Source organism: Vulpes vulpes, chromosome 7, assembly GCF_048418805.1.
Source record: "Vulpes vulpes isolate BD-2025 chromosome 7, VulVul3, whole genome shotgun sequence".
NCBI classification, from domain to species: domain Eukaryota; kingdom Metazoa; phylum Chordata; class Mammalia; order Carnivora; family Canidae; genus Vulpes; species Vulpes vulpes.
In genome coordinates this window covers 100,506,117-100,530,964 of record NC_132786.1, presented here as the reverse complement: position 1 = coordinate 100,530,964, position 24,848 = coordinate 100,506,117, and the positions used below count along the sequence as shown (strand labels likewise).

Genomic DNA, 24,848 nt, shown 5'->3' with positions numbered 1-24,848 from the left:
AGTAAAATAAAGGACTTGGTGGACATACTTACAAAGACTTTTAATACAAATCGACATCCCCACTGTTCTGAAAAACAAAGCAAACAAGAAAACATATGAAGAAGAGAGGCTCTTTCCATAGGTTCCAAAACTCCATTCTAGTCATGATTTATTCCATAAAAATGAGAATTAGAGGCACCTGGGTGGCTCAGTGGTTGAGCATCTGCCTTTGGCTCAGGTTGTGATCCCAGGGTCCTGGGATTGAGTCCTGCATCAGGCTCCCCAGGGGGAGCCTGTTTCTCCCTTGGCCTATGCCTCTGGTTCTCTCTCTGTATGTCTCTCATGAATAAATAAAGTCTTTTTTAAAAAATGAGAATTAGGGGATCCCTGGGTGGCGCAGCGGTTTGGCGCCTGCCTTTGGCCCAGGGCGCGATCCTGGAGACTCGGGATCGAATCCCACATCGGGCTCCCGGTGCATGGAGCCTGCTTCTCCCTCTGCCTATGTCTCTGTCTCTCTCTCTCTCTCTCTGTCTCTCTCTCTGTGACTATAATAAATAAGAATTAAAACAAAAAAATTAAAAAAAATTAAAAAATGAGAATTAAAATAAGGTTATATATTACCATCAGAATAGGGCTTATTTTTCTCACAATCTTTTTGTCCACATAATTATAGAAAGTGAGAAGAAGCAACTATAATAAAAACCACAGTAACTTATAAACTTACTTCTGACTTATGAACTGTATTTAGAAATAGACATGATGCTTCACCAAACATGCATGCACACACACACATTTCATATATACATATATAAATTTGACAAAGAATAAGCTGACACAAAGAGAGCTTCAAAGATGTCAAACAGTTAAGTTAAAGTTGTAACCATTTACAATTTCCTGAACTGAGCTGGAATCTTTTTTCCAGTTAGCTTATTGCTTGCCTTTAAATTTTTCCTCTATAGTGTTTTCAGACTTGTTAGTGGGACCAAACTCTTGGAAGCTATGATGCCCTTTACATAGCACCATGAATTACTGACATATTTAATTCTAGCATAAAATAATACAAGCTAGGAACGATTTTACCAGCAGAAGATGTAACCTTTATTATGGCTCCCACATCTCAAAAATAATACTATCAATAAAACAGTTATTAAACCACATTTCATAGCAAAATAATAAATAACACAACTTGAGCCAAGCCAACCATCTAGAAATGCATGATTCAAAGACGGATGTGTGACTGAGACAACTGCTTACGTTCCATTTCCTCCTCTTCCCTGTGATTTGCTTTTGTCTGATCTTTGCTCCCAGGATCTGACTTCTTGGCCTACTCTGACTTGAAACCTGTTCATCTTAACTTGGCCCAACATGATTTGAGCCTTGGCTCCTCCCTGTAGATGCAGGCTATTTTAACACACTCCCACACTCCCACCGGCTGGCCTGCCAGTACCTTGGATTGTAGCTCTGGGAATCCAGCTGAGGTATGGATCCAAGGAGACAGGGTTAATGCAGGAAAGAGGAATAGCATCCTTTGTGCCTGAACTTGGCATACAAAAGGCGCTCAATAATGTACTGACCGATTGGAAAAAGTATCTTCAAAAGTCAGCTTGGGAATGAGAGGGGTAAGTCAGAATAAAGGACAGTATCTGAAGCCAAGTAAAAGGATAAGGTGGCTGAAAGTGGAGAGTGGGAACTAGCTTGAGGTGCTCCTGAGCCTGGCAGTACACTAAGCCAGTTTGGACAATTTATTTACTTACATCCTATCTTATTCCACAAAGAATCTGAACAGCTAAGTCAAAGTAGCTTGGAGCTCATAAATGTGGAGCAATCTATTATTCTTTTTCTGAATCGAGTTTGAAAGGTGGTTGTCTATGATAAGAAAGCCGTTTGGACACCAAATGGCACATTTTCTTTTCGTGGCTATAATTTGGCAGGGAGCTGAAAACAGGAGTACTTTTGCCCTGTAAGCTCAGATTCATTTTGTCTATTTAATAGAGAATGTTTTAAATACAAAACATTTCCCATACATGTCCACAAAAAAAGGTTATCAAATAAGTGGGCAGCTGTTTTTTTCACTAATTGGTTTGTTTATCTGGTTGTCTGCTCTCACCTTGAGGTAGGCAAATTGTATTTGGAATTAACATTTTAAAATTAGGTAAAAACTAGAGGCATCAACTCTTAATTTCAGCTCAGGTCACAGTCCGAGAGTCGTGGGATTGAGCCCATCAGGCTCTGTGCTCAGCAGGGAGCCTAGCCTCTCTCTGCCTCTCTGCTTGCTTTTTATCTCAAATAAATCTTAAAGTTATGAAAAAAAATGACTTGAAGCTTTAATTTTTACACTGGGAAACATAACTATCCTCTAATTTTGAAACAGAGCAACCCAAACTCCATCATAAGCACATAGTTTGAGAGAAATATACAATTAAATCAAGAAATTCCTACCGAATTTTGCCCTCTTTTCCCTTTATGGGACATTGAGAATTAACTTTTCAATGTATTTGTGTCCACTTTCAAAGCTTTTCAGCATTGGTCCAACTGAGCAGTATTCCATGCCTCTCCCCTTACCGTTTGGATTAATTCATAATTAACGGTAACTTCAATCGAACACTCTTGTATCAGGAGCTTATCTTATTTATCTTATTTGATCCTCTTAACAGACCTGTGAGGCATAGTGCAAAGGAGGAAAAGAGGATGCAGAAAGGTTAATATGCCCAAGGTTGTGTGGCTAGTAAGCGGCCCAACCAGGAATGAAGCCCACACCCCTCTGGCTCTCAGTTGGTGATCTCTGGATCACAGGGCTGTGCTAGCACTGGGAAATCCGCCTACTTCATTGTCAACAGGCCTCGACACTCAGTGGCAAAGCATACAGGTCCTGCAGGGTGTTGCTGTACTGCTGTGTCTTCTCTCTCTCCTGTTGTCTTTTGCCCCCTCTGGACTGCCGTGCTTCAGCCATAGTCCAATCTCAGGTCTCATCCCTCTTGCTGGAGTCCTCTTCTCCCAACTGCTCCTCAGGTGCCAATTTGCAAGGTTCGCCCTTTACTCCAAGTTTTGCTCAGACATCACCCTCATTACAACTGCAGCCTTGGCACTCCTCATCACCAGTACTCCGCTTGCCCTCCCTCGCCCTTACCACTCTGTAATATGTGTGACCTCTGTGAGAACAGCAAGAGGTCTTCTTGTTGTTCCTGGTCTCTCTGCCTTCCAGATTAATGCCTGGCACAAAGTAAACAGTAGGCTCATGGAGTGGAGACTCAAAAAAATTTAACCTATTAGCTTTTGCTATTGTCAAGTCCTATAGCAAATTAGTGTCCAGAAACTGATGGAGAGGGAGTTAGGTAACAAGGTAGTTTCATGGCAACTGTCGGTACAAATTTTCATATAGTATTTTAGTCCTACTATCTGTAATTTCTTACTTTTTTCCTTTAAGCATCTTTAAAAAGTTGTATTTTGAAATTTTAACTTCTTATCCAATGCAAATGTTGTATGTATCTGTAATATTATACATAGCATATACATTATCTATATAAATGTACTTTTTATTAAAATATAGGGAACATTGGGGCATCTGGGTGGCACATTTAAGCATCTGACTCCTGGTTTCCACTCAGGTCATCTCCTCAGGGTGGTGGGATCGAGCCCCAGGTCGGATTCCCTGCGCAGTGTGGAGTCCACTTAAATTTCTCTCTCCCTCCCTCTGCCCCCCCAACCCCTGCTCAATCTCTAATATATAAATCTTGAAAAAAAGTATAGAGGTAACAAAAAACCCCTATGGATTATGTTTACATTGAACAAAAATTTAAACAGTGCCAGCTATGCAAGGGGAGTATTGTTAATTGGGGGAAATGCAGCTACTGTTTCCCTGAATAAAATTATTATGGTATTTTGATTTTATGGAATATTTCAGATATAAGCTTATATGAAAATTTGGCTGGACTGTCATCCAATTTTCCTGGGTGACTTCACTAGGCAATGTACAATGTATGTAAGTCTTCAGTATCTGTGCTTAATTGTGGACAAAATAGTGATACATGATTTATTGTAAAAATACTTTTTTTAAGGAGAACGGATTTTTATGTCAGTATGGTCTAACACATGTACTGCTAATTTAAAACCTTATTACGTACATGCATACATAAATTGCTTTTCTGGGCCAAAGTACTACAAGCAGCACTTTTTTTTTTTTTTTTTTAATACATGACCACTTGGGATTATTATTAAAATTCTGAAATCTAGGAACCTAATTGGAACGTTTTTTCTTCCAGGAGAAATTATCCAAGCACTATCCAAACAATTACCTTAGACAAAATAGAAGTTTACAAGATCTATCTTCTTTCCTCTCTTCCGCTCTCCTCCTATTTGTACTTGAGATTACTTGCAGGTATCCAAAAATAAATTATTTCATTGCCACCTGCTTCTAGGAGGAACACAGCCAAAGATGCTAATTAGTAAATCTGAAAAGAACGAAAACACATACCTTAAAAATCCTGCTACACAATTACAAGTTGGTTGTGTGTATATTAAACAGATATTATTGCCTGGCAATAAATACAGTTAACACAATTCAGATGTATTGAATAAACTAGTTTGCATTTCTTGCACATACCTTCTCTGAACCCCTTAAGCATCTGAACTTTTAAATAGAAATACTAAACAAATATTTTTTTTGACTTGTGGTCATCCTTACCAACAGCACTGTGAACCACACCACATTATATTACAGTCTTGCTCTTAGCACTGCTTCAACCTTCCCAGCTTATACCAATGGTTTCATGTCCACAATCTAGGAAAATGTAAAAAGTATCATTTTTTTCTTCCATCCAGTCTTGTTCCTAGACATGGTTGTTCCTAGAAGTCTCAAGAATCAAGCTAGTACTATCATACTAAAAGTAAAAATAAGAGGACAAAATCTTTATTTTCTAATTTCATTATCATCTTTTATGTGGTATCATCCTGAGGCTTCCAAACACGAATTTTTCTGTTAATTCTATCATCTTTCATTTTGATACAAATTTTTTGAAAATTCTCTTGCTGGTTTTGTTTGGAAGAATAGCATACATTTAACGGTTTCTTGGTTTGGTCATTGTTATGAACACATTACCCTAAACCACAGTGTGACATACACATACTTTTTACCTTAGGGCTTTCCTGTACAAGACAATCTATCCCCACACTCTTTAGCTCCCATTACCACAGACGTAAAAAGACTCTTTATGGAGAGTCTTCTGTCAGCGGGTCAGTGTACTTCCCCTGCTGCCTAATATCCCCTGCCCCTCACTTTACTGTATCATCTAATCCGGCCTGGGCTTGGAAATCTGATAACTGAAGTTGTTACAATAACATATTCATTATGTGAGTAAGGTTCTTCATGAGATTTGCTGGGCTCTCCCCGGAGGAAAAGACAACAGCTTTTGCTTACAGATTTTGTGGCATTTATGTGGCACACTCTGCTTCTTAGTGTTTCTGTGAGCTTAAATAATATTTTAATTATGTTTTCGTTTTTAGCTCTTCCTACAATTTCCCAACATTTATTGCTTAAAAATATTTAAGTAAAAAATGTCCCTAAATCAAATTTTAATTTCCATAAATGTCTAGAGCAATGGCTACAAATTAACATGAAATCTGCATTGGTGTTCTTTGGCAGTATGTTCAGAGAAATGGTGACCAGATCTTAATACCAGGAATTATGAAGAGTTGCCAATACGTTTTCTAGTGAGAAGCATTTACTTGCCAGTGTTCATCGTGATAAGAAGGTTGATACTTCAAATAATTTATTGCTGCTTTATAGTATACATAATTAAATGAAGAAACATGTTAAACTCAAGGGAATTTTTAATAGTTACTTGCAATTGTTATTGCAGGCAACAACTTGTACATGATTTTATTTCCAAATCCACAAAAAAACAAATTTTATACAAATCAGCACTGTAAAAATGTCAATTACAGCCCCAGAGGCTTTGCTGGCAGAATAATTGTCTAAATTCTAGGATATGGGAAACAGGTTTTTTCTGGAATCATCTTTTTTTTTTTTCATTTTCTTTCTTTTTTTTTTTTTTACAAAAAAAAATTTACAAGTGAAATGTTACTACAAAACTTTTTATAAGGAATTTTTGCAAAACATTTACATTTTACCATCAACTATTTCTGTTTTAAAATCATTATGTAGATTTAATACCCTATGCTGCACATCAATTTATGTGGGATGACAACTTAGTGACATGCATAAAAAAACACCACAAGGCATTAAAATGAAGACTTAAATACAAATATTGTTGCAATAAAACAGTTATAAAATTGAAAAATAGGACCTAAACATCATGCTTATCTAAGTTTGACAAATTAACTTTTTCTCCTAGATTACACACTTTTATTACTGCTCTCATGAGAGTGTGATAAATAATGACTTAACATCAAGTTCTAATGTAATCAGCAACACATACACAAACCTAACCAAAGAAAGTATACTGTAAGAAAAAACTATTCTAACACTGGAGTTCTACCATGATAAATACATAGCTTTGCACTGATAATTACAATAAAGAAAAGTTTTATAACGGTGGCAAAGGGAATGAACAGTGAAATGCCATTAAATATGACTCTACTGCACATCTGTGCCCTATTACTTATAACAGCTATATCCCACTGAGTCAAATAAAGGACATTGAAATTTACGATTCTTATAAGACAGAAAAGTGGATTCAGAATGGTATGCAGAACAGACTGTCAAAATATTTCTAATTTCAGTGGTGAAATGTGCACCTGCTAACACAAATTAATGTATTTTATATGCCATAAAGCTATCCAGATTCCGTTTGTTAAATTTATAATAGGCCTCATTGTTGATTAAAAACAACTTCCATTTCTGATGATCATACCCAGGTATGCATTAAAACTGGTTCATGGAATAATGGTGCAGAGAGCTCATACTTGGTATTAACAACAACAAAAAGTGTCACTTTGAGGAAACATGATTCAAACATTAGGAAAGTTTCTTTGCATAAAAAAATTTATAGCACTGATTGTGTAGCATAATGATAAAATATATATTTGATGTTTCAGCTCCTATATAATAAAATTAAAATTAACACTACCAAATGCTCCTCTGTACCAAACAAAACAACAAACTGATTCTGATGTTTTAAAGCCAGATACATCAGTTGTTAAGAGTACATTAAATAAAATATACAAAACAATTTACAAAATCCAACTAAAATTTAAAGACTTTGTTACAAGTCTACAAAAGCTTTAAGAAACTTGAAATTTATAACCACAGTGTAAAAATTTTTTTTTCCTTTAATCTCAAAGCTTTTTTATACAAACTGAAAGCACAAAAGACCTTCAGTTTTATATAACGCTACAAAGGGCTGGCCTAAAGTGTACATAGTGTAAACAGTGATCATTACAGTATTTCTCCTTCATCAAAAATACAAGAAACATCACAATTTTGGAAGAGAATTCGCAAGAGTAGTACTTTTCCTGAAATAAAATAGAGAATGCACAAGAAAACACGTACCTTTATTTAAACGGTCCCCAAACGAATAATGTTAATAAACCAGGCAGTGAAAAATTTTAGTTTTCAAATGGTCAATTCCAATTCCATTATGTTTTCACATAAGTACATTTTTAAAGTAAGAAATATCTTACTAAATAAATACTTAAGCTGTTGGTATAATCCAAATTTTTTTTTCAAGACTTTTTGGCCATCTTTCCTATAAGACCCTTGCATAAACAATAAAATACAATGGTTTCCTTTAGTCACTTATTTGAAAATCATTCTGATTTTTAAAAAATAACCTGCTTCATAATATCACATTATTATAAATCTGTTAGGCTGTCTTTTTAGGGAAAATTCAGTTATTGGCATAACATAAAGACATTTCTATGTTATAAATTCGTAACCAGCCTTCTAACACAGTACTAGAAATAAATGAGATTGGCTAAATTTTAGTAGAGAGGAAAACAGAAATTGTAATGTAGTTAAAATAACTTTCTGCCGGCCTTAAAAAAAAGGTGTGATAATTCCTTCTTTGGCTACCAAGTCAAAGCATAAAGAATTCTGCACATTGTCAACATAACTCATATTTACAGAATATGAAACTACAGAATGATTTATACTCTATGCAAATATTTCCAATATAAACATTTAAAATGAATTTTGTGGTTCAACCTAGGGTTAGGAATATAATCAAATCCTAACTTCAAAACTTTACATGTTAAGTTGCCTCATTTTATTTTTCTGAAGCTATTATGAGTTTTGTTTTAACACCCTCCCCACCCCAGTATTTTCCTAAGGTTTCAATCTAAAATTTAACCTAAAGTTTAGCTCTAAGTTCCTCTTGTGTCTCCAAATGGAGAAAGTAATTGGACTTCACTGATTGTCTGCATACACACTACTATAATGTAGTGGTAATAAAGATCTGAGCTGCATCTCAGATTACTTTTTTGGAACTTACCTAATTCAACTGTTGAAGATTTTCTAACATTTAGAAAAGACGGCCAAAACTATTTTCAGTTGATTTTCCAAAAACAAGCTAAGGAAATAAAGTATTATCCCTATCATCAATTAACTATCTGTTTTCTGTGCTATAGGAAAAAAAAAAACTACATAAAATTATTACTGACTGAATTTATAACAAAGTACTTCCAAAGAAAACAAGTCTAATTAATTAAGGTCCAGCCTGCAAACTACTGAGGTCTGTCTTTTTAAACAGGTTAACACATGATGTTAAGAGAGGGGGAAGATTCAGATTAAGGATTATGTGATTTATTTCCAAGTAACTACAACTTATAGTATGGAGGAAATACTTTTCTGTTTCCAGTACATCAGTTTGATTTTTGTATTTTTAAAAATTCGACACTTCACGTGTTGACCCAAAATCTTGGAATACTTAAAGAAGCCAAGAATGAAAACATGATTTCCTACTCTAATCCACTCGACCAGCCCATTTCCAGATTTTCAAAGGTGTGTAAACTTAAGTGCAGCACTAGAGGTCTCTGTTATAAATAACTTTTCAGAATTCTTCCATGTTGGTTGAAACATTGGGAGTTGCTGGGTTTGAATCTTGAGAAATGGCTGCAACTGTGACAATTCTTGGAGAGCCAAGCACCTCTGTAACAGATGAGTCCAGTTCTCCCGAGGTAACAATGGCAAGAGCTGTCCCACCACCTTTCTTATTCTGGTGCGTTTTGACATGTTTGGAGAGGTGATCACTCCGCATAAACCTTTTGGAACATTCTGGGCATTCAAATCTCTTTTCACCTGAACAAAAAAATAGTAAATGAAGTCATACACATTTTATTTAAACGAAATTATAATTTTAAATAATTTCTCTTTTGATCATACTGTACTTTTGTTTAATTTCTGACTAATTGCAAAATAGTTTTTTCCTGTTTTTATTTTAAAATGCCATCAAACAAGAGGTGCCTGGGTGGTGCAGTCGGTTAAGTGTCCACTCTTGGTTTCAGCTCAGATCATGATTTCAGGGTCATGAGATCAAGCAGCGTGTTGGAGTCTGTTTAAGCTTCTCCCCCCGCCCCCGACCACACTCTCTCAAATAAATGAATCTTTAAATAAAAATTAAAATAAAATGCTATCAAACAAGCAGGGCTGTATAGGAGAAAGAGCATGTGATTGGCAATCAATGACCTGAGTTAATGTCCTGATTCTACTAAGGCCTGGAAGTAGAGCTGGAGCAAATTCAATAACTACTCTGTTTACCCATCTACGAAATAAGAGGATTTCTAACAGATAATCTCAAAAAACTCTTTCAGGTATAATATATAATGTTCAAGGCTTATGTCTACTCTTCCTTAAAAACTGTCTCCGTTTTAATTATAATGCCGAGAGACATAAACTATCTTAGAACTACTTAAAATAAAGCCAGTTAATAATTTAATAGTGTACTGAGTTTCTTCATAAGGCAAAAATGAGAGTCAGGCAAATACTCCATTTAGAATTTAATTGAGTTTTGAGGTCTTACAGAGTAAGGCTGTTAGGTTCTTGCATACAAAGTGATCTTAAATATGCTCTCCTCAAGACGTAAGACAGTTGAGAGGAACTAACTACTTCTCTGTTTTGGAATAAAAACTAGATGTTAACTAAAGAGAAAAATGTAGGACCCCTGGGTGGCTCAGTGGTTGAGCGTCTACCTTTGGCTCAGGTCGTGATCCCAGGGTCCTGGAAATCAAGTCCCACACAGGCTCCCTGCAGGGAAGCCTGCTTCTCCTTCTGCCTAGGTCTCTGCCTCTCTCTGTGTCTCTCATGAATGAATAAATAAAATATTTGAAGAAAAAATAAAGAGAAAAAACGCATTTCACTTGTGTGTGTCATGAGTGTAGTGAACAAAAATTTGGTGAAGTGGTATAACATCATGTTTACCATGGATCAACTATTTGCTGTAGTCTTTCCCTCTAAAAATTGTTACGGGAAAGAAATGTTTTCCAAGTCTGATACTAGAATTTGAATCCTAAGAAAATTCAGTTTGGCTGACTTCTTTACTTAGCTCTACTTTTAACTTATCAGTAGAAAATCTGCAGGCTCAACTTGCTCTATATCAGATAATCTCCCCTCTTTGTGTTTGCTTTTATTTTAAAAAAAAATTACACTGACAGTAATTCACTGAACTTTTCTCTTTCAGTCTTGGAAAATTAGATGAAAGGATAAATACATGGTTTAGACAAAATTCTCAAAAAAAATTTGGATTTTCTGAACACTGATACTTAGACAAGGGCAAAACATGATTAAATGCAGTTTTTAGGTTAAGATCAATCTTGAATTCTACCTTCAAGTCTCTCATTTTATTTTAAAAGAGAAATTCACAGCTTACAAATTTTAAAGCTGGAAAAAATCTTAAAGATCTTATTTTACATTTTTCATCTTATAAATGAGTAAGCTGAGGATCAGAAATTAATTAATCTTCTTGGGAATCATACAACTTATTAATATCACAGCAGGATTCAAGGCATTGTAATTCTGGTTTGGGCTTTTTATGCTAATCATCAAAGTGCAATTAGAGACCTCCATTCTTTTACAGCAACAATGGCGAAGAATAGAAAGAAATCAGGTGGATCACCTGATCAGGTGGATCTTGTGTCTTGCTTGAAGACACAAGATCATTTAGTAAGTACTGACTCAACTGGCTGGATCAAGCTGTACATAGCAGCTGTTTAGTCTTTGCTAAGCTGTAATGTTCATGAACTCAATCATTTTGAACAAATATCTGTGCAACATCTATAATGTGCCAGGCACTAGTGATACAAAAATGAACAAGAAGAGACTGACACTTTAAGAAGTTCTATTATTTTGAGACAGTCATTTGCAATCACGTGGAGCTCTTAATATCAACTGAGAAATAAATTCAAGTCCCCAGCTACTATAGTGGCAAACTGCATGGGATATCATGGTGACATGGTTTGTATGTGGACCTTTTAGTCTGTCTACTTCTAACTGGTGTGGGTGTCAATTAATTTTAAGTAATAAAAGTTGGCTAGAATCTCAAGTTTAATAAATTATGTTGCACAATTTAACATTAGGGAAATGACATTTCAGTTTGCTACTCCTTTCCACAAAGAAGTGTGTTTTCTGTAATGGCAGACAATTTCTAAATTTCTTACTGTTAGCAAACATTATCAATATACTTTATCTCAAGGAGGTCAGAGTTCTGGTACTAATATAATACAGTGTCTCTTCCTTATATTTATAACTGTCTTAAATATTTTATAATTATTCTTGAGTTTATTACTTTTATGATTAGTGCAACAAATTACTGCAACTTGGTATTAATTACTTATTACTTATAACTTGGTATTATAATTAATTACTTAATTACTTATAATAAGCAGAAATGGCCTCCAAAGATGTCTATGACTTAATCCTTGGAATTTGTGAATGTTTTATTAGATGGCAGAAGGGATGATATAACTATTACAGGGGTTAGTACAGAAAGATTATTCTGACTTATTTGAGTGGGCCCAATCTAATCACACGAGATCTTAAAAGCTGAGTTTTTTTCAGCTGGAGTCAGAGTTGCAACAGGAAAAATCAGAAACATTAGAAGTGGAAGGGACTTGACTTGCTATTGGTGGAGGGTACCACATGGAGAATATGACAAAGAATGTGGACAGCCTCCAGAAGCCAACAGCAGCTTCCAGCTGAAAGAGCCCAGATAACACCTTGATTTTTGACTTTGTGAGATGCTAAGTGGAGGACCCAAGCCCAAACCTACTCAGATTTCTGACTTAAAGAAATTGTGACATAAAAAAAAAAAAAATACGTGTTCTTTTACACTTAAATTTGAGACGGTTTGTTATGGCAGCAATAGAAAACTAAGAGTTACATAAGTTATAATCTTGAAAAAATTAAGGCCTAATAAGGAAATAAATGATAGCTGATCTACTATAGGATTCAAAATCTGTGAAGTATCTTCATTACAAGTATCCAAAGGTGATCTAGGATCATTCCCAAATTTTAGTTCTATAAGAAAATATCAAGAACATAACCCAAACAATTCTGGTTTAATAAACTGAGTACAGAAAGAAAGAATTGCTTGGGGCACCTGGATGGTGCGTCGATTTAAGCATCTGACTTGGTTTTGGCTCAAGTCGTGATCTCAGGGTCCTAAGATTGAGCCCCAAGTCGGACTCTGTGCTCAGCGTGGAGTCTGCTTGAGATTCTCTCTTCCCTCTTCCTCTGTCCCTTCCACTCATGCTCCACTCATGCTCTCTCTCTAAAATAAATAAATCTTAAAAAAAAAAAAAATGCTTCTTTGACCTAGGTTATTTAGAGAATGCCATGTTATATTACATGATTGTTAAAATATAGTAGTCTTTTACAAGAGGACTTAAGTAGAAAATTCATATTTAGAAACTACATTAGATTACTTCCTAACGTAATATTCCTAACAGTAATTTTTCTCAAAAAAACCTGCTGAGGGGTACCTGGGTGGCTCAGTCAGTTAAGCAAGTGCCTTTAGCTTAGGTCATGATCTCAGGGTCCTGGGATCAAGCCCCATGTCAGGCTCTCTGCTCAGTGGGGAGCCTGCTTCTCCCTGCCCCTGTGCCCCTTCCCCTGCTTGTGCTCTCTCTCAAATAAATAAAATCTTAAAAAAAAAAAGAAAAGAAAAAGCTGAGATTTTCAATGGAATCACAGGTTTGAATGAATGCAATAGACCAGATCTTTTAAGTTTAATTTATTTGAAGTACCATCAAGAGCCAACTATCTCGCTGTCATAGTTCTGCCTGTAATCTGGTTTTCAACATGCTGCCTCAAATCTAAGCTAATACAATGTATAAAACATACTTTACGAATTAATGTTATTTCTGTTTGTAATGGTAACATATAGACTAAAATTAATTTTTAATATTAATATTTATAAATTAAAATTTACAAATTAAAATTAATTTCAGGAACAAACTAAGTGACTGTATTGGTTTCCCCAGGCATTTGTAAGAAAATAACACAACCTGAGTGGCTTCAAATGATAGATATTGATGTCTCTCACAGTTCTGGATGGTTAGATGTCAAAAATGAAGGTGTCAGTAAAGCAATGCTCCCACCAAAGACTCTAGAGAAGAATTTTTCCATGCCTCATCCTAGCTTTAGTGACTTCTAGCAATCCTTGGCCTTTATTGGCTTGTAGCTGTATCTCTCTAATCTCTGCCTCTGTCTTCACGCAGCCTTTCCCCGTGTCTCTGCATCTTCTCCCTTCTTACAAAGATACCAGTTTATTTACACCCGCTAGGTCCTAAATCTTAGGTACATGGTATGACTTCATCTTTATTTAATCTGCAAAAAACTTATTTCCAAATAAAGTCACATTCATCAAGGATTAGGATTTGAACATCTCTAAGACACACAATTCAACCCACTAGATTCTTTTAAATGTCTGGCATTTGTTATAACTAGGTAAAAAAACATACCCCTTAGCTCATGAATTACTTTCACCAAATATTCACAGGTAGCATATACAGTTGATCTTTGAACAAGGGGTTAGAAACACTGACCCCCTATATCTACAAGTTGAAAATTTGTACATAACTTTTCACTATCCCAAAACTTAGCTATAAAGGCCTATAAATACTGACTGGAAGCCTTACCAATAGCACGAACATATTTTGTGTTAATTATATATTGTATCCTAACAGTAAAGTAAAGAAAGGAAAACATTACTAAGAAAATCGTAAGGAAGAGAAAATGCACTTGCAGTACTTTAGGGTATTTAAAAAAAAAATCTACATATAAGTGGACCCATATAGTTCAAACCTGTGCTATTCAAAGGTCAACTATATACAATTTTTTAGTATATAGTATATAGCTCTGCACAACTTTTATAATCTACATTAAAGATGTAATTTTTTTGATTTGTTCTAAGAAGCCTAGTTATTCAAACTGGGAGGCTTTTTGGATCCCTTCAACTCTCTCCTCCAATACATTCAACTTAACAGTCCCTCTTAGACACATTCTTTTTTTTTAACCTACCCAGCCTAAAGTATCTAAACAAATCTCTTCATGAGCACCCTCAATTCTATCATTACTTGGGGATAAAAGTAAATTAAAAGGGGGGATCTATAATAATTTCAGAGAAATCATGTGGCTTAAATTTTCTTGAGGTAGAAGAATTAAGAGTAAAGAGAGGCTGAGTGGGAAAGACAATGGAAATAAGACTTAAATATTTTTAAGTCATCTCTGCCCAACACAAGGCTCGAACTCACAACTCTGAAATCAAAAGTCTCACACTCCACCAAACAGACCCAGCCAGATGCCCCAGTAAGTTTTGGATAATTATTAAAATAATGAAGAATCTGACCAAAAACAAATAGGAATCCAAATGCTATTCTGATTGATAAGCTGACATTTGAGACTGACTTTATAGGGACATCAATTTACATAATGAATAACTTCATTTCCTCCTTCAGCAATTATTCATTTGAATATAGAAATCATTTGGTCAATTTTATTACAAATGCTTATTTATTTATTTATTTAAAAGATTTCATTTATTTATTCATGGGGGGGGAGGGGCAGAAACACTGGCAGAGGGAGAAGCAGGCTCCACGCAGGAAGCCCGATGTGGGACTGGGTCCCGGGTCTCCAGGACCACACCCCAGGCTGTAGGCGGAGCTAAACCGCTGCACCACCGGGGCTGCCGTGTCTCTCTCTCTCTCTCCTTCTGCTCCTAAACCCTGAGCTTGCTCTCTCTGTCATATACATACATAAATAAATATTTAAAAGAGAGGAGGAAAAACTCACATTCCCAGTTTAATAAAAACTGAAGAATGTATTGCTAACAGATTTGCAGCTTGATTATTTTAAAATGTGAATTGTAATCCTAAAAGCAGGTGGGCACTAAGAAAATATATTAATACTATAGAGAAATGACAAGGGTATTAAAAAATAACACACAAGGAATATTTAATACCAAATACTAATAATAGAGGAATACAAGAACAAAAAAGACAAAAGACATGTAGAAAACAAATACCAAAATGACAGAAGTCCTCATCAGTAATTGTATCACTTGCGAAAGTATTAAAGGTTCTGATTAAAAGGCAGAGGTTGCCAGAATGAACTAAAGAAAAACATGGTCCAACTATATGCTAAAAGAGGCTCACTTTATTTATTTATTTTTTTAAGATTTTATTTATTTATTCACGAGAGACAGAGAGAGACAAAGAGAGGGGCAGAGACACAGAGAGGGAGAAGCAGGTCCCATGCCAGGAGCCCGACGCAGGACTCGATCCCGGGACTCCAGGATCTTGCCCTGGACCCAAGGCAGGTGCCAAACTGCTGAGCCACCCAGGGATCCCAGAGGCTCACTTTAAACTCAAACATGCATAGGCTAAAAGTAAAAGGATGGAAAAAAGATGTATCATGCAAAAGAGAGCTGAAATAATTATATTAATAACACAGCAACGTGATAAAAATAGTTACTACTGACAAGAATCCTTTATAATGATAAAAGACTCACTCCCTCAAGAAGATATAGCTACTATAAATATATATGCACCTAAGAACAGAGCCCCAAAACAAACTATGAGAAAACAGAATTGAAGGGAGGTAGACAATTCTACAATATACTTATCCTTCTCCAATAAGCCTCTTTTTAACTGGTAGCAGTGATCACTATTATCTCTTTTCTCACATTTAATAATCACCAAGTCCTGTCAATTTTTTTACACTATTAATTTTTGATCTGGCCTCACATATTCTTACAAATTTGGTTCTAGTTAAGATCTTGTCAACAATCCCTATCGTCTTCACTAAGTGGTTTCAAAATTATTCCATATAAGTCTCTTCTCCCTACAAATACCAAATGTCTAAAATAAAAAGATGACCATCTGATTAACTGCTGAAAACTTTTAGTGGTTCCTCATTTCCTAAGGCTGTGGGAAAAACAAAATTAAATAGTGTATAACATACTATGATAACCAATCTCTGTCTACCATTAAAAAAAATCTACTGTCATAAATATTATCGTTCCAAACACTGAACTGCCTGCCTGCAGGTCCTGACATATGATACTTTCTTTTTTTTTGTAGGAACTGGGATTTTAGTTCAGGCTAAAAATTTTGACTCTGCTCTACTTACTTACTAGCCATGTAATTTTGGGCAACTTCTCTCTTCAATTCTGTTTCTTCATTTTTAACTAGGAATAACAGAGATACCTATTTTATGTTACTGGTCAAAGGATTAAAAGAGAAAATGAATGAAAAAAAAAAAGCATTTAGAAAACTCCCTGGGCACTGAAAGGACTCAGAAATATTAGTTGTGGCTGTTGCTGCCTGTCTGAGTTTGTTTACTCTACTGTTCCCATGGCTCCTTCTTACTCATCAATAATCACTTAACTTGGCTCAAGGAATGAAGTTTGGGCCTTAGTAAAGAAATCAACCTCATAAGACTTAAGATTAGTCCTTATTTATAAAACGATAGGGTTGCATGAAATCATTTTTACGAGTTCCTCTAGCTATAAATCCTATTATCCTTGGAAGAGTTAAGAGAAGTGCTGTATGTTAGATACTGAGGCATATGTATGAGGCTGAAAAGAAAATGGTTTTGGATTTTTAAAAAGAGAGAGAGAAGAAGAAGAAAAAGAAGAATCATAATCTCTCCCTTTTTACGTTACAATTTCTCAAAGAGGAGTTTGTCTCCCACTTCAAAACCTTATGTTTTCATTTATACAGAGTAAAATCACTCTTTTTTGGTATACGGCCCTATGAATTTTGACAAATGTATTAAATCACTTAGTCATCATCAAAATAAAAATATGGAAGTTGGTATCACTTCCAAAAATTCTTCATGATGCCTCCTTATAGTTGGGTTCTTTTCTCCCTTATGCCCTAGAAAACAATAATCTGTTCTCTGTCTCTGTAGTTTTTAATTTCCATATTATGTCATATATAAGTGAAATCATACAATAGGTAGTCTTTTGATGGTGGGATCGCTCACTTAACACAAAGCATCTGAATTTCATCATTGTGGTTGTATTAATAATTCATTACTCTCTGTTGGAGGCAGTACTGTTGTTTTCTACATGTGGCTGGTCAATTCTGACAAATGGTCAAACCATTTCTTGAAGACTGTTCTTTCTCCATAGAATTATTGTTGCATAATATGTGTGTGGGTCAATTTCTGAATTCTCTTTTTGGTCTTATCTATGTGTCCTTCTTTTTCACCAAAACCTCACAGCATTGAAATACTGTAGCTTTAACTTTTTTTTTTTTAATTTTTTTTTTTTTTTTTTTTTTTTTTTTTATGATAGTCACAGAGAGAGAGAGAGAGAGGCAGAGACACAGGCAGAGGGAGAAGCAGGCTCCATGCACCGGGAGCCTGATGTGGGATTCGATCCCGGGTCTCCAGGATCGCGCCCTGGGCCAAAGGCAAGCGCCAAACCACTGCGCCACCCAGGGATCCCAAAATACTGTAGCTTTATAAGAAAATTTAAAATCATTTAATGTCAATCAGCTAACTTTGTTTTCTAAAAACTGTTTTGACTATCCTAATTGTTTTGCCTTTCATATAATTTTTAGAATCAACTTGTTAAGATCTACAAAATACTCCTGCAATTTTAAGAAGGAATGCACTGAATCTGCATATATATATGGAGAACTGATATCAAAACAATATGGGCCATGGAATCCACTAAATGGTATATGTCTACATGAATAAATCATCTTTAATTCTTTCATCAATGTTTAGTTTTCAATATAGATATCTTGCATATATTTTGTTAGACTTACAACAAAGTATTTTATTCTTTTCACCCTATTAAAAATGACACTATTAAGCTACTTGTATCTAGTTGTTCATTGCTAGTATGTAGTTAAGACAATTCATCATATATATATTTTTCATATAAATTTATTTTTTATTGGTGTTCAATTTGCCAGCACATAGAGTAACACCCAGTGCTCATCCGTCAAGTGCCCATCACCCAGTCACCCCCACCCCCCGCCCACCTCCCCTTCCACCACCCCTTGTTCGTTTCCCAGAGTTAGGAGTCTTTCATGTTCTGTCTCCCTTTCTGATATTTTCCACTTATTTTTTCTCCTTTCCCCTTTATTCCCTTTCACTATTTTTTATATTCCCCAAATGAATGAGACCATATAATGTTTGTCCTTCTCCGATTGACTTATTTCACTCAGCCTAATACCCTCCAGTTCGTTCCATCCATGTCGAAGCAAATAGTGGGTATATTAACCTTGTATCTTGCAATCTTGCCAAACACACTTATTAGTACAAACAGCTTTTTTGTAGATGCCAAGGTATATCTAAATAGACACTTATTGTTGTCTGCAAATAAAGACACTTATTTTATTAGAATCTGTGTGGTTTTTTTTTTCCTGCTTATTGCACTAGGTAGGACTTCTAGTACTAGTGAAGAGAGTGATAAAAATCAGCCATCTTGGGGCACCTGAGTGGCTCAGCCAGTTAAGTGTCCAACTTTAGATCTCAGCTCAGGTCTTGATCTCAGGGTTGTGAGTTCAAGGCCTGTAATGGGCTCCATGCCAACTTAAAAAAAAAAATCAGATACCTTTTCCTCATTCCTGATTTTATATATAAGTATTAGGTCCTTCATCTGTAAGTATGATATTAACTATAGCTTTCTTACAGGGACGCCCAAGTGGCTCAGTGTTTGAGTGTCTACCTTTGGCTCAAGGCGTGATTCCAGGGTTCTGGGATCGAGTCCTGCATCGGGCTCTCTGTGAGGAGCCTGCTTTTCCGTCTGCCTAGGTCTCTGCCTCTCTGTCTCTCATGAATAAATAAAATCTTAAAAATATATATATATATATAATTTTTTATAAATGTCCTCTACTTAAGAATATAACCTTAAATTCTTAGTATGCTGAGAATTTGTATCAAACTGAATGCAGATATTACCAAATACTTTTTGTATATATATTTAAGTAATCATGTGATTTTTTCCCCCTTCTGTTAATACGGTAAATTATTTCAACTAATTGACTTTAAAATGTTCACTCAGCCTTTCATTCCTGAGTCATGATACATTATTCTTTTAATATATTACTGGACTTGGTTTGATATTTTGTTGAGGATTCTGACATTTGTATTTATGAGGCTACTGGTCTGCTTTTTTTTTCCCCCTAGTAATGTCTTTGTCTGGCTTTGGCATCATGGTAATGAAGGCCTCATAAAATAGTTACGAAGTGTTCCCTCATTTAGTCTCTAAAAAAGATTGTACAGAACTAGTATCATTTATTACTTAATACAGAATTTTTCAATAAAACCATCTGAACCTAGGATTTTTCTTTGTCAAAAGTTTTCCCTAAAACTCAATTTCTTTAATAGATATGGTACTATTCATGTTATCTATTTCTTCTTGAGCAAGTATTGGTCATTTGTGTCTCTTAAGGAGTTGGTCCATTTCATCTAAGTTCTCTAATTCAGAGTATAGAATTATTCACAGCATTCCTCTATTACTATATTGTCTATAGGGGCTCTCCTCTTCCATTCCGGGCATTGATAAATTTTCTTTGTCAGTCTAGCTAAAGACTCACCAATTTTATCTTTTCAAAGAAAACTAATTTTCGATGACTAATTTTCTCTATTAGATCATTTTTCTATTTTCAATTTCATTTATTTTATCCTACTTATTAATCCCTAACTTCCTGTTTTGGGTTTAATTCATTTGTTTTTTTCTTAGTGAAGACAGAAACTTATTCTACTGAAGAATTATTGACTAATGGTTCTTTGTTACTTTGTTACCCTTTGTTACTAATAAAAGCACTCACTGCCATAAATGCCCTCCAAATACTGTTATATCTATATCCCACACATCTTGGTATGTCTTTTCATTCAGTTGAGAGTATTTTCTAATCTCCCTTGAGATATCCCCTTGACCTACAGGGTTAATCAGAAATGTGTTGGTTAGTTTCCCAAATTTGGATTTCTCAGATGTTTTTATTACTGACCTCTAGTTTAATTTTCTTATGATCTGAGCATACTTTGCATAATCTCTATTCTTTTAATTTGTTAAGGTATAACTTATGGCACAGAATATGGTTTATCTTCCAGAATGTTCTATGTACTTATGAATAAATTTAAGTATTTTTGCAATTGGCTTGAGTACTCTATGAATGTCAATTAGGGCAAATTGACTGATAATGTTCCATACTCTTTCTACTTTTCTACTTGTATCAATTATTATGAAAAGAGTATCAACTCTACAAGAGTAATTTGTGGATTGCTCTAGTTTACCTTTCAGTTTTATCAGGTCTTGCTTTATAGATTTTAGAACTGTTACTAGATGCTTATTACAATTAGAATTGTTATCCCTTCATGTAAAACGAGCCATTCCATCATTACAGAATGTCTTGTCATACCTAGTAATTTTCACTGTTTTATGAAGTCTACTTTGCTATATTAATATAGAACTTAAGTTTTCTTTTGATTAGTAGTCTTTGCATGGCATGTATGTTTTTCCTATACTTTTAAATTTATCCATATTATGATCTTTTAAGTGGGTTTTTCGGTACACACTATTTAATTTTAATTTTTAATGCAATCCAATAACCTCTATATTCTGTTAGGTTTAGACCATTAACATTGTATATAATCACTTATTTGATTAGATTTAAATCCATAATTTTGTTGTTTTCCATTTCTATCCTGTTTTTCATTTTTGTTTTTCCTTTCTCTTTCTTTTTGATTATGTGAATATTGTTTAGCATCCTATTTTAATTTATTACCCTATCACCCCGGAATCTCTGTATTTTTGGTAATTGATAAAGGAATTACAATATATATAGCTAACTTTTCACAATATATATACTGTGTTCTGTATTTTCACACTAAAACAAAGAAGCTTTTCAATCATACAGGTTTCCTTACCCTCCCCACTTTCCATTATATTTACCAAATATATTATATTCACATATATTAAAGACTCACCACTACTAAAATTTTTCCTTTAAACAAACACATTTTTTAAAAATTTAAGCAGAGGAACAACAGACTGCTTTATGTATTTTGTTTTTTTTGTGTTAAATTCCCAATTCTCATCTGATATCCTTTCCCTTCAGCCTAAAAAAAACTTTAAGTACTTCTTTTGGAGTAGATCTGATGACAACAAATTCTTAGATTCTCTTCATCTGAAAATCTTTTGTCTTTCTTATTGAGGACACTTTCGCTGGGTATAAAATGCTGAGTTGGCGATTCTTTTTTTCTTTCCTTTTTTTTTAAGTCCTCCAGTTTCTTAAGAGCATCATCCATCACTCAAATTTCTATTCCTCTATACGTTACATGTTATTTGCTTTAGGTTCCTTTCAGATTTTTTCCCTTATCTTTAATTTTTAGCAGATTATCGTGTATCGGGCAGGATTCCTGTCAATTCCGGTTTGATATTCAATGAGCTTCATGAACCCATAATTTAGACCTAATATAGGAAATCTCAATCATTATTTTGTTAAATATTTTTCTATATCAATCATTCCCTCTTCTCCTTCTGGGACTCCAATGACACTAATTTTATAAGTTTCGCAGTTCCCTGAGACCCAGTTAATGTTTTCCACCTGATCTTTTTCTTCTGTTCTTCACACTGTGTAATTTCTAATGATCTGTTTTCAACGTCAATGATTCTTCCCTGTTATCTCTGTTGTTAAGCACATACAAGGAATTTTTAACTTTGCATAATGCATTTTTTTTCAGTTCCAAAATTACCATTTAGTTCTTTTTCAGAGCTTCAATTTTGCTTCTGGAAACTTCTGCCTTTTTATTTCAAACATATTTACCTTTACTCTATGGCTGATAGTTCTAACAGCTTCTTTATAGTCACTGTCTGATAATTCCAACATGTGGATCATCTTGACACAGTGAGATTTACTTAGGTTCACAATATGTCCAATAACTTTGGGTTGTATCCTAGACATTTTGGATATTATGTTGTAGTCACTCTGGGTCCTGTGGGGAATGTAAGTTTTTGTTTTAGTAAGTAACTGACCCATTCAGTTTCAGACTAATTCTATCTTGCCTTCTTTGGGCATGAGTTTCAATATTAATTTGTTTTCAAAGACTGTTATGTTAGGTCTGCTCAGCACATGCTGGCAATCAGGTGATGGGTTTATAAGATAGTTCAGTTCTTGAAGCCTTTATTATTGTTCTTTGGATCTGTTCTGTGAATGTACAGCTCAGGGGCGAGCACAGAATTTTTGTTCCGTTAATGAAATCAGGGATCACCTTTTACAGATCTCTGCAAAATTGCCCTCATGCCTTCTCAAATCCCAGGTGTCCTTCTTGGTTCCTCTGGCCAGAAAGCCAGAGTTCTTAGGGCTTCCTATACTATTCTGCACATACATATGATTGCCATAACCTTCAGAGTAAAATGGCAAGAGAGAAAAATAAGAGTGATTCCCTCACATTCAATGAAAAACAAGGTTCTGGGGTCCTTTGGTCAGAGATACGAGTATTTTCTCAGGTTTTTTAGGTGTCTCTGCTGCCACTACTGCAGTGCAACCTACAAACAGGGCTGGCCTCAGAGCACAAGGGCCTCTTTTCTCAGTCCTCTGGGTGGATATATATATGGTGTTTGCTGTGACACTTGCTATTCAGTGCCCACAGGGTCGACGATAGGAGATAAAGGAGGGAAAAAATCCTATGAAACTCACTTGTGTTATGGAAAGTTATACAAGTTTTGATTGCATCAAATTTCTGAAGACTAGAATAGAGATTATTAAGGAAGAGGATGTATCTAGAAGAGAGCCAATCTATCTTCTGTAGAATTATGTAAAAGTTTCAGACTCAAAATGGGAAGAACAGGATATAAAATATATAATAGTAAATTAAAGTCTGTACATGGACTATTAATCCTACCATCAAAAAATTGGGTCAGAATATTTGATGGTTTGTATCTACTAAAATGTGGTCCCACAGTATATTACTGAATTTTGGTAATTAGGTATCTTGCAGTATAACTCACAGTGTCCCTATCCAATTGCCTAGAATGAAAGTCACCAGTTCATAAAACTTGTTCCTTTACTTAAACATAGTTATCACAATCATCATCAACTTGAATAAAAGCAAAGGACCCTGGATAATTGAGGAAAGCCTGCAACATCAGAAAAAGGTAAGGTACAGACCAAAAAAAATTACCTTGGAGAAAATAGAAGATTTAAAAATATATATCTAGCTGGAAAACTCCGAGATTTTCAGTAAGCTCCTGTATTTCTACAATAAGAAGAGTATGCTATAAAAAATAATAGAAAGCACTCTTGGAAATTAAGAAAATATTCAAAAGAAATATCTGAATATAAAGTTAAGAAATCTCACAGAAACTAAAAGGTAAAAAGACAAAAAAATAAGTTGTAAGATATTAAAAAGAAATCAATATAGGGAGTCCAACTTACACGAAGTAAGACTGCAAAAAGAATAGAGAATAAAAAAGGGTGAATGAAAGAGGGTAGGAAGGGGATGAGGGAGAACCCAAAGTTGAAGAGTCCAACCAGTCTGCCCAATAAATGAAAAACTATGCAACATACATAATTAGGAAATTAATTAGAACATAAAAATTATTAACAGAAGCTCTTACAGTCAAAAGAAAACCAGAATGGGAGTATGTCAAAAGCACAAAGAGGTAATCTAAAACAACTTCTAAAGTGGCCAAAGATGGAACAATCTGAGCAAGAAAATAATGACAATATTGGATTATAACCCCAAAATAAAATAAATACTCATGGGTCCATATAAATGAAAGATTAAATAAGCAAATAACTGGGGAAAAAGGTATAAATCTTCCTTGCACAAGAAACGAAACTGAAAATTGTACAAGGAAAGAGCAAAACAGAAACCACTTTTAAAACAGCAAAGTAACTGCTGTAGGCCAGAAATAATGAGAAATGCTAAAAGGGAAACATTAGAATTTTCTTTACAGAGAAATATGATATTTGCATAGACTCAAAGAATCCTCCTTCCCTAACCCACTCTTCTAATAAAGAGTATAGAAAGTACCAGAAAAAAAAAAAAAAAGAGTATAGAAAGAAAAAAAACAACAACTTCACAGTGGAGATACCTGGCATACACTATCTTAATGAATTCACCAGCAGTAAGACACACTGACATCGTATACTTCTTGATGAGATGAAAAAGCACAATGATGTCCATGATATACTTCTCAACAGTTCATAATCTCAGTCTAATCATGAGAAAATAAACCCAAATTGGAGGGTAGCCTACAAAGTACCTAATTTTCAAAACTGCCAAGGTAAGAAAAAACAACAAAAAAAGAGTAAGGAAATTTCAGATTATAGGAGACTAAATAACCATAAGAAATGCAATGTGGTATTCTGAACTGAATCGTGGAACAGAAAAAGTATTATTTGTGGAAAGGTCTATAATTTAATAACTAATATTATACTAATTGTTAGCT

At 34.8% G+C, this 24,848-nt stretch overlaps 1 protein-coding gene across 1 annotated transcript in view; it reads right to left on the bottom strand.

Moving 5' to 3' along the window:
- Positions 1 to 5,787: 5,787 nt before the first annotated feature.
- SP4 (Sp4 transcription factor) overlaps positions 5,788 to 24,848 on the bottom strand; it is a 77,805-nt gene continuing 58,744 nt past the window's right edge. Inside the window, exon 6 of the mRNA XM_025993158.2 lies at positions 5,788 to 9,232. Coding sequence (XP_025848943.1) covers positions 8,985 to 9,232 — 248 coding nt within the window. The 3' untranslated portion in view covers positions 5,788 to 8,984. The remainder of the gene's footprint in view (positions 9,233 to 24,848) is intronic.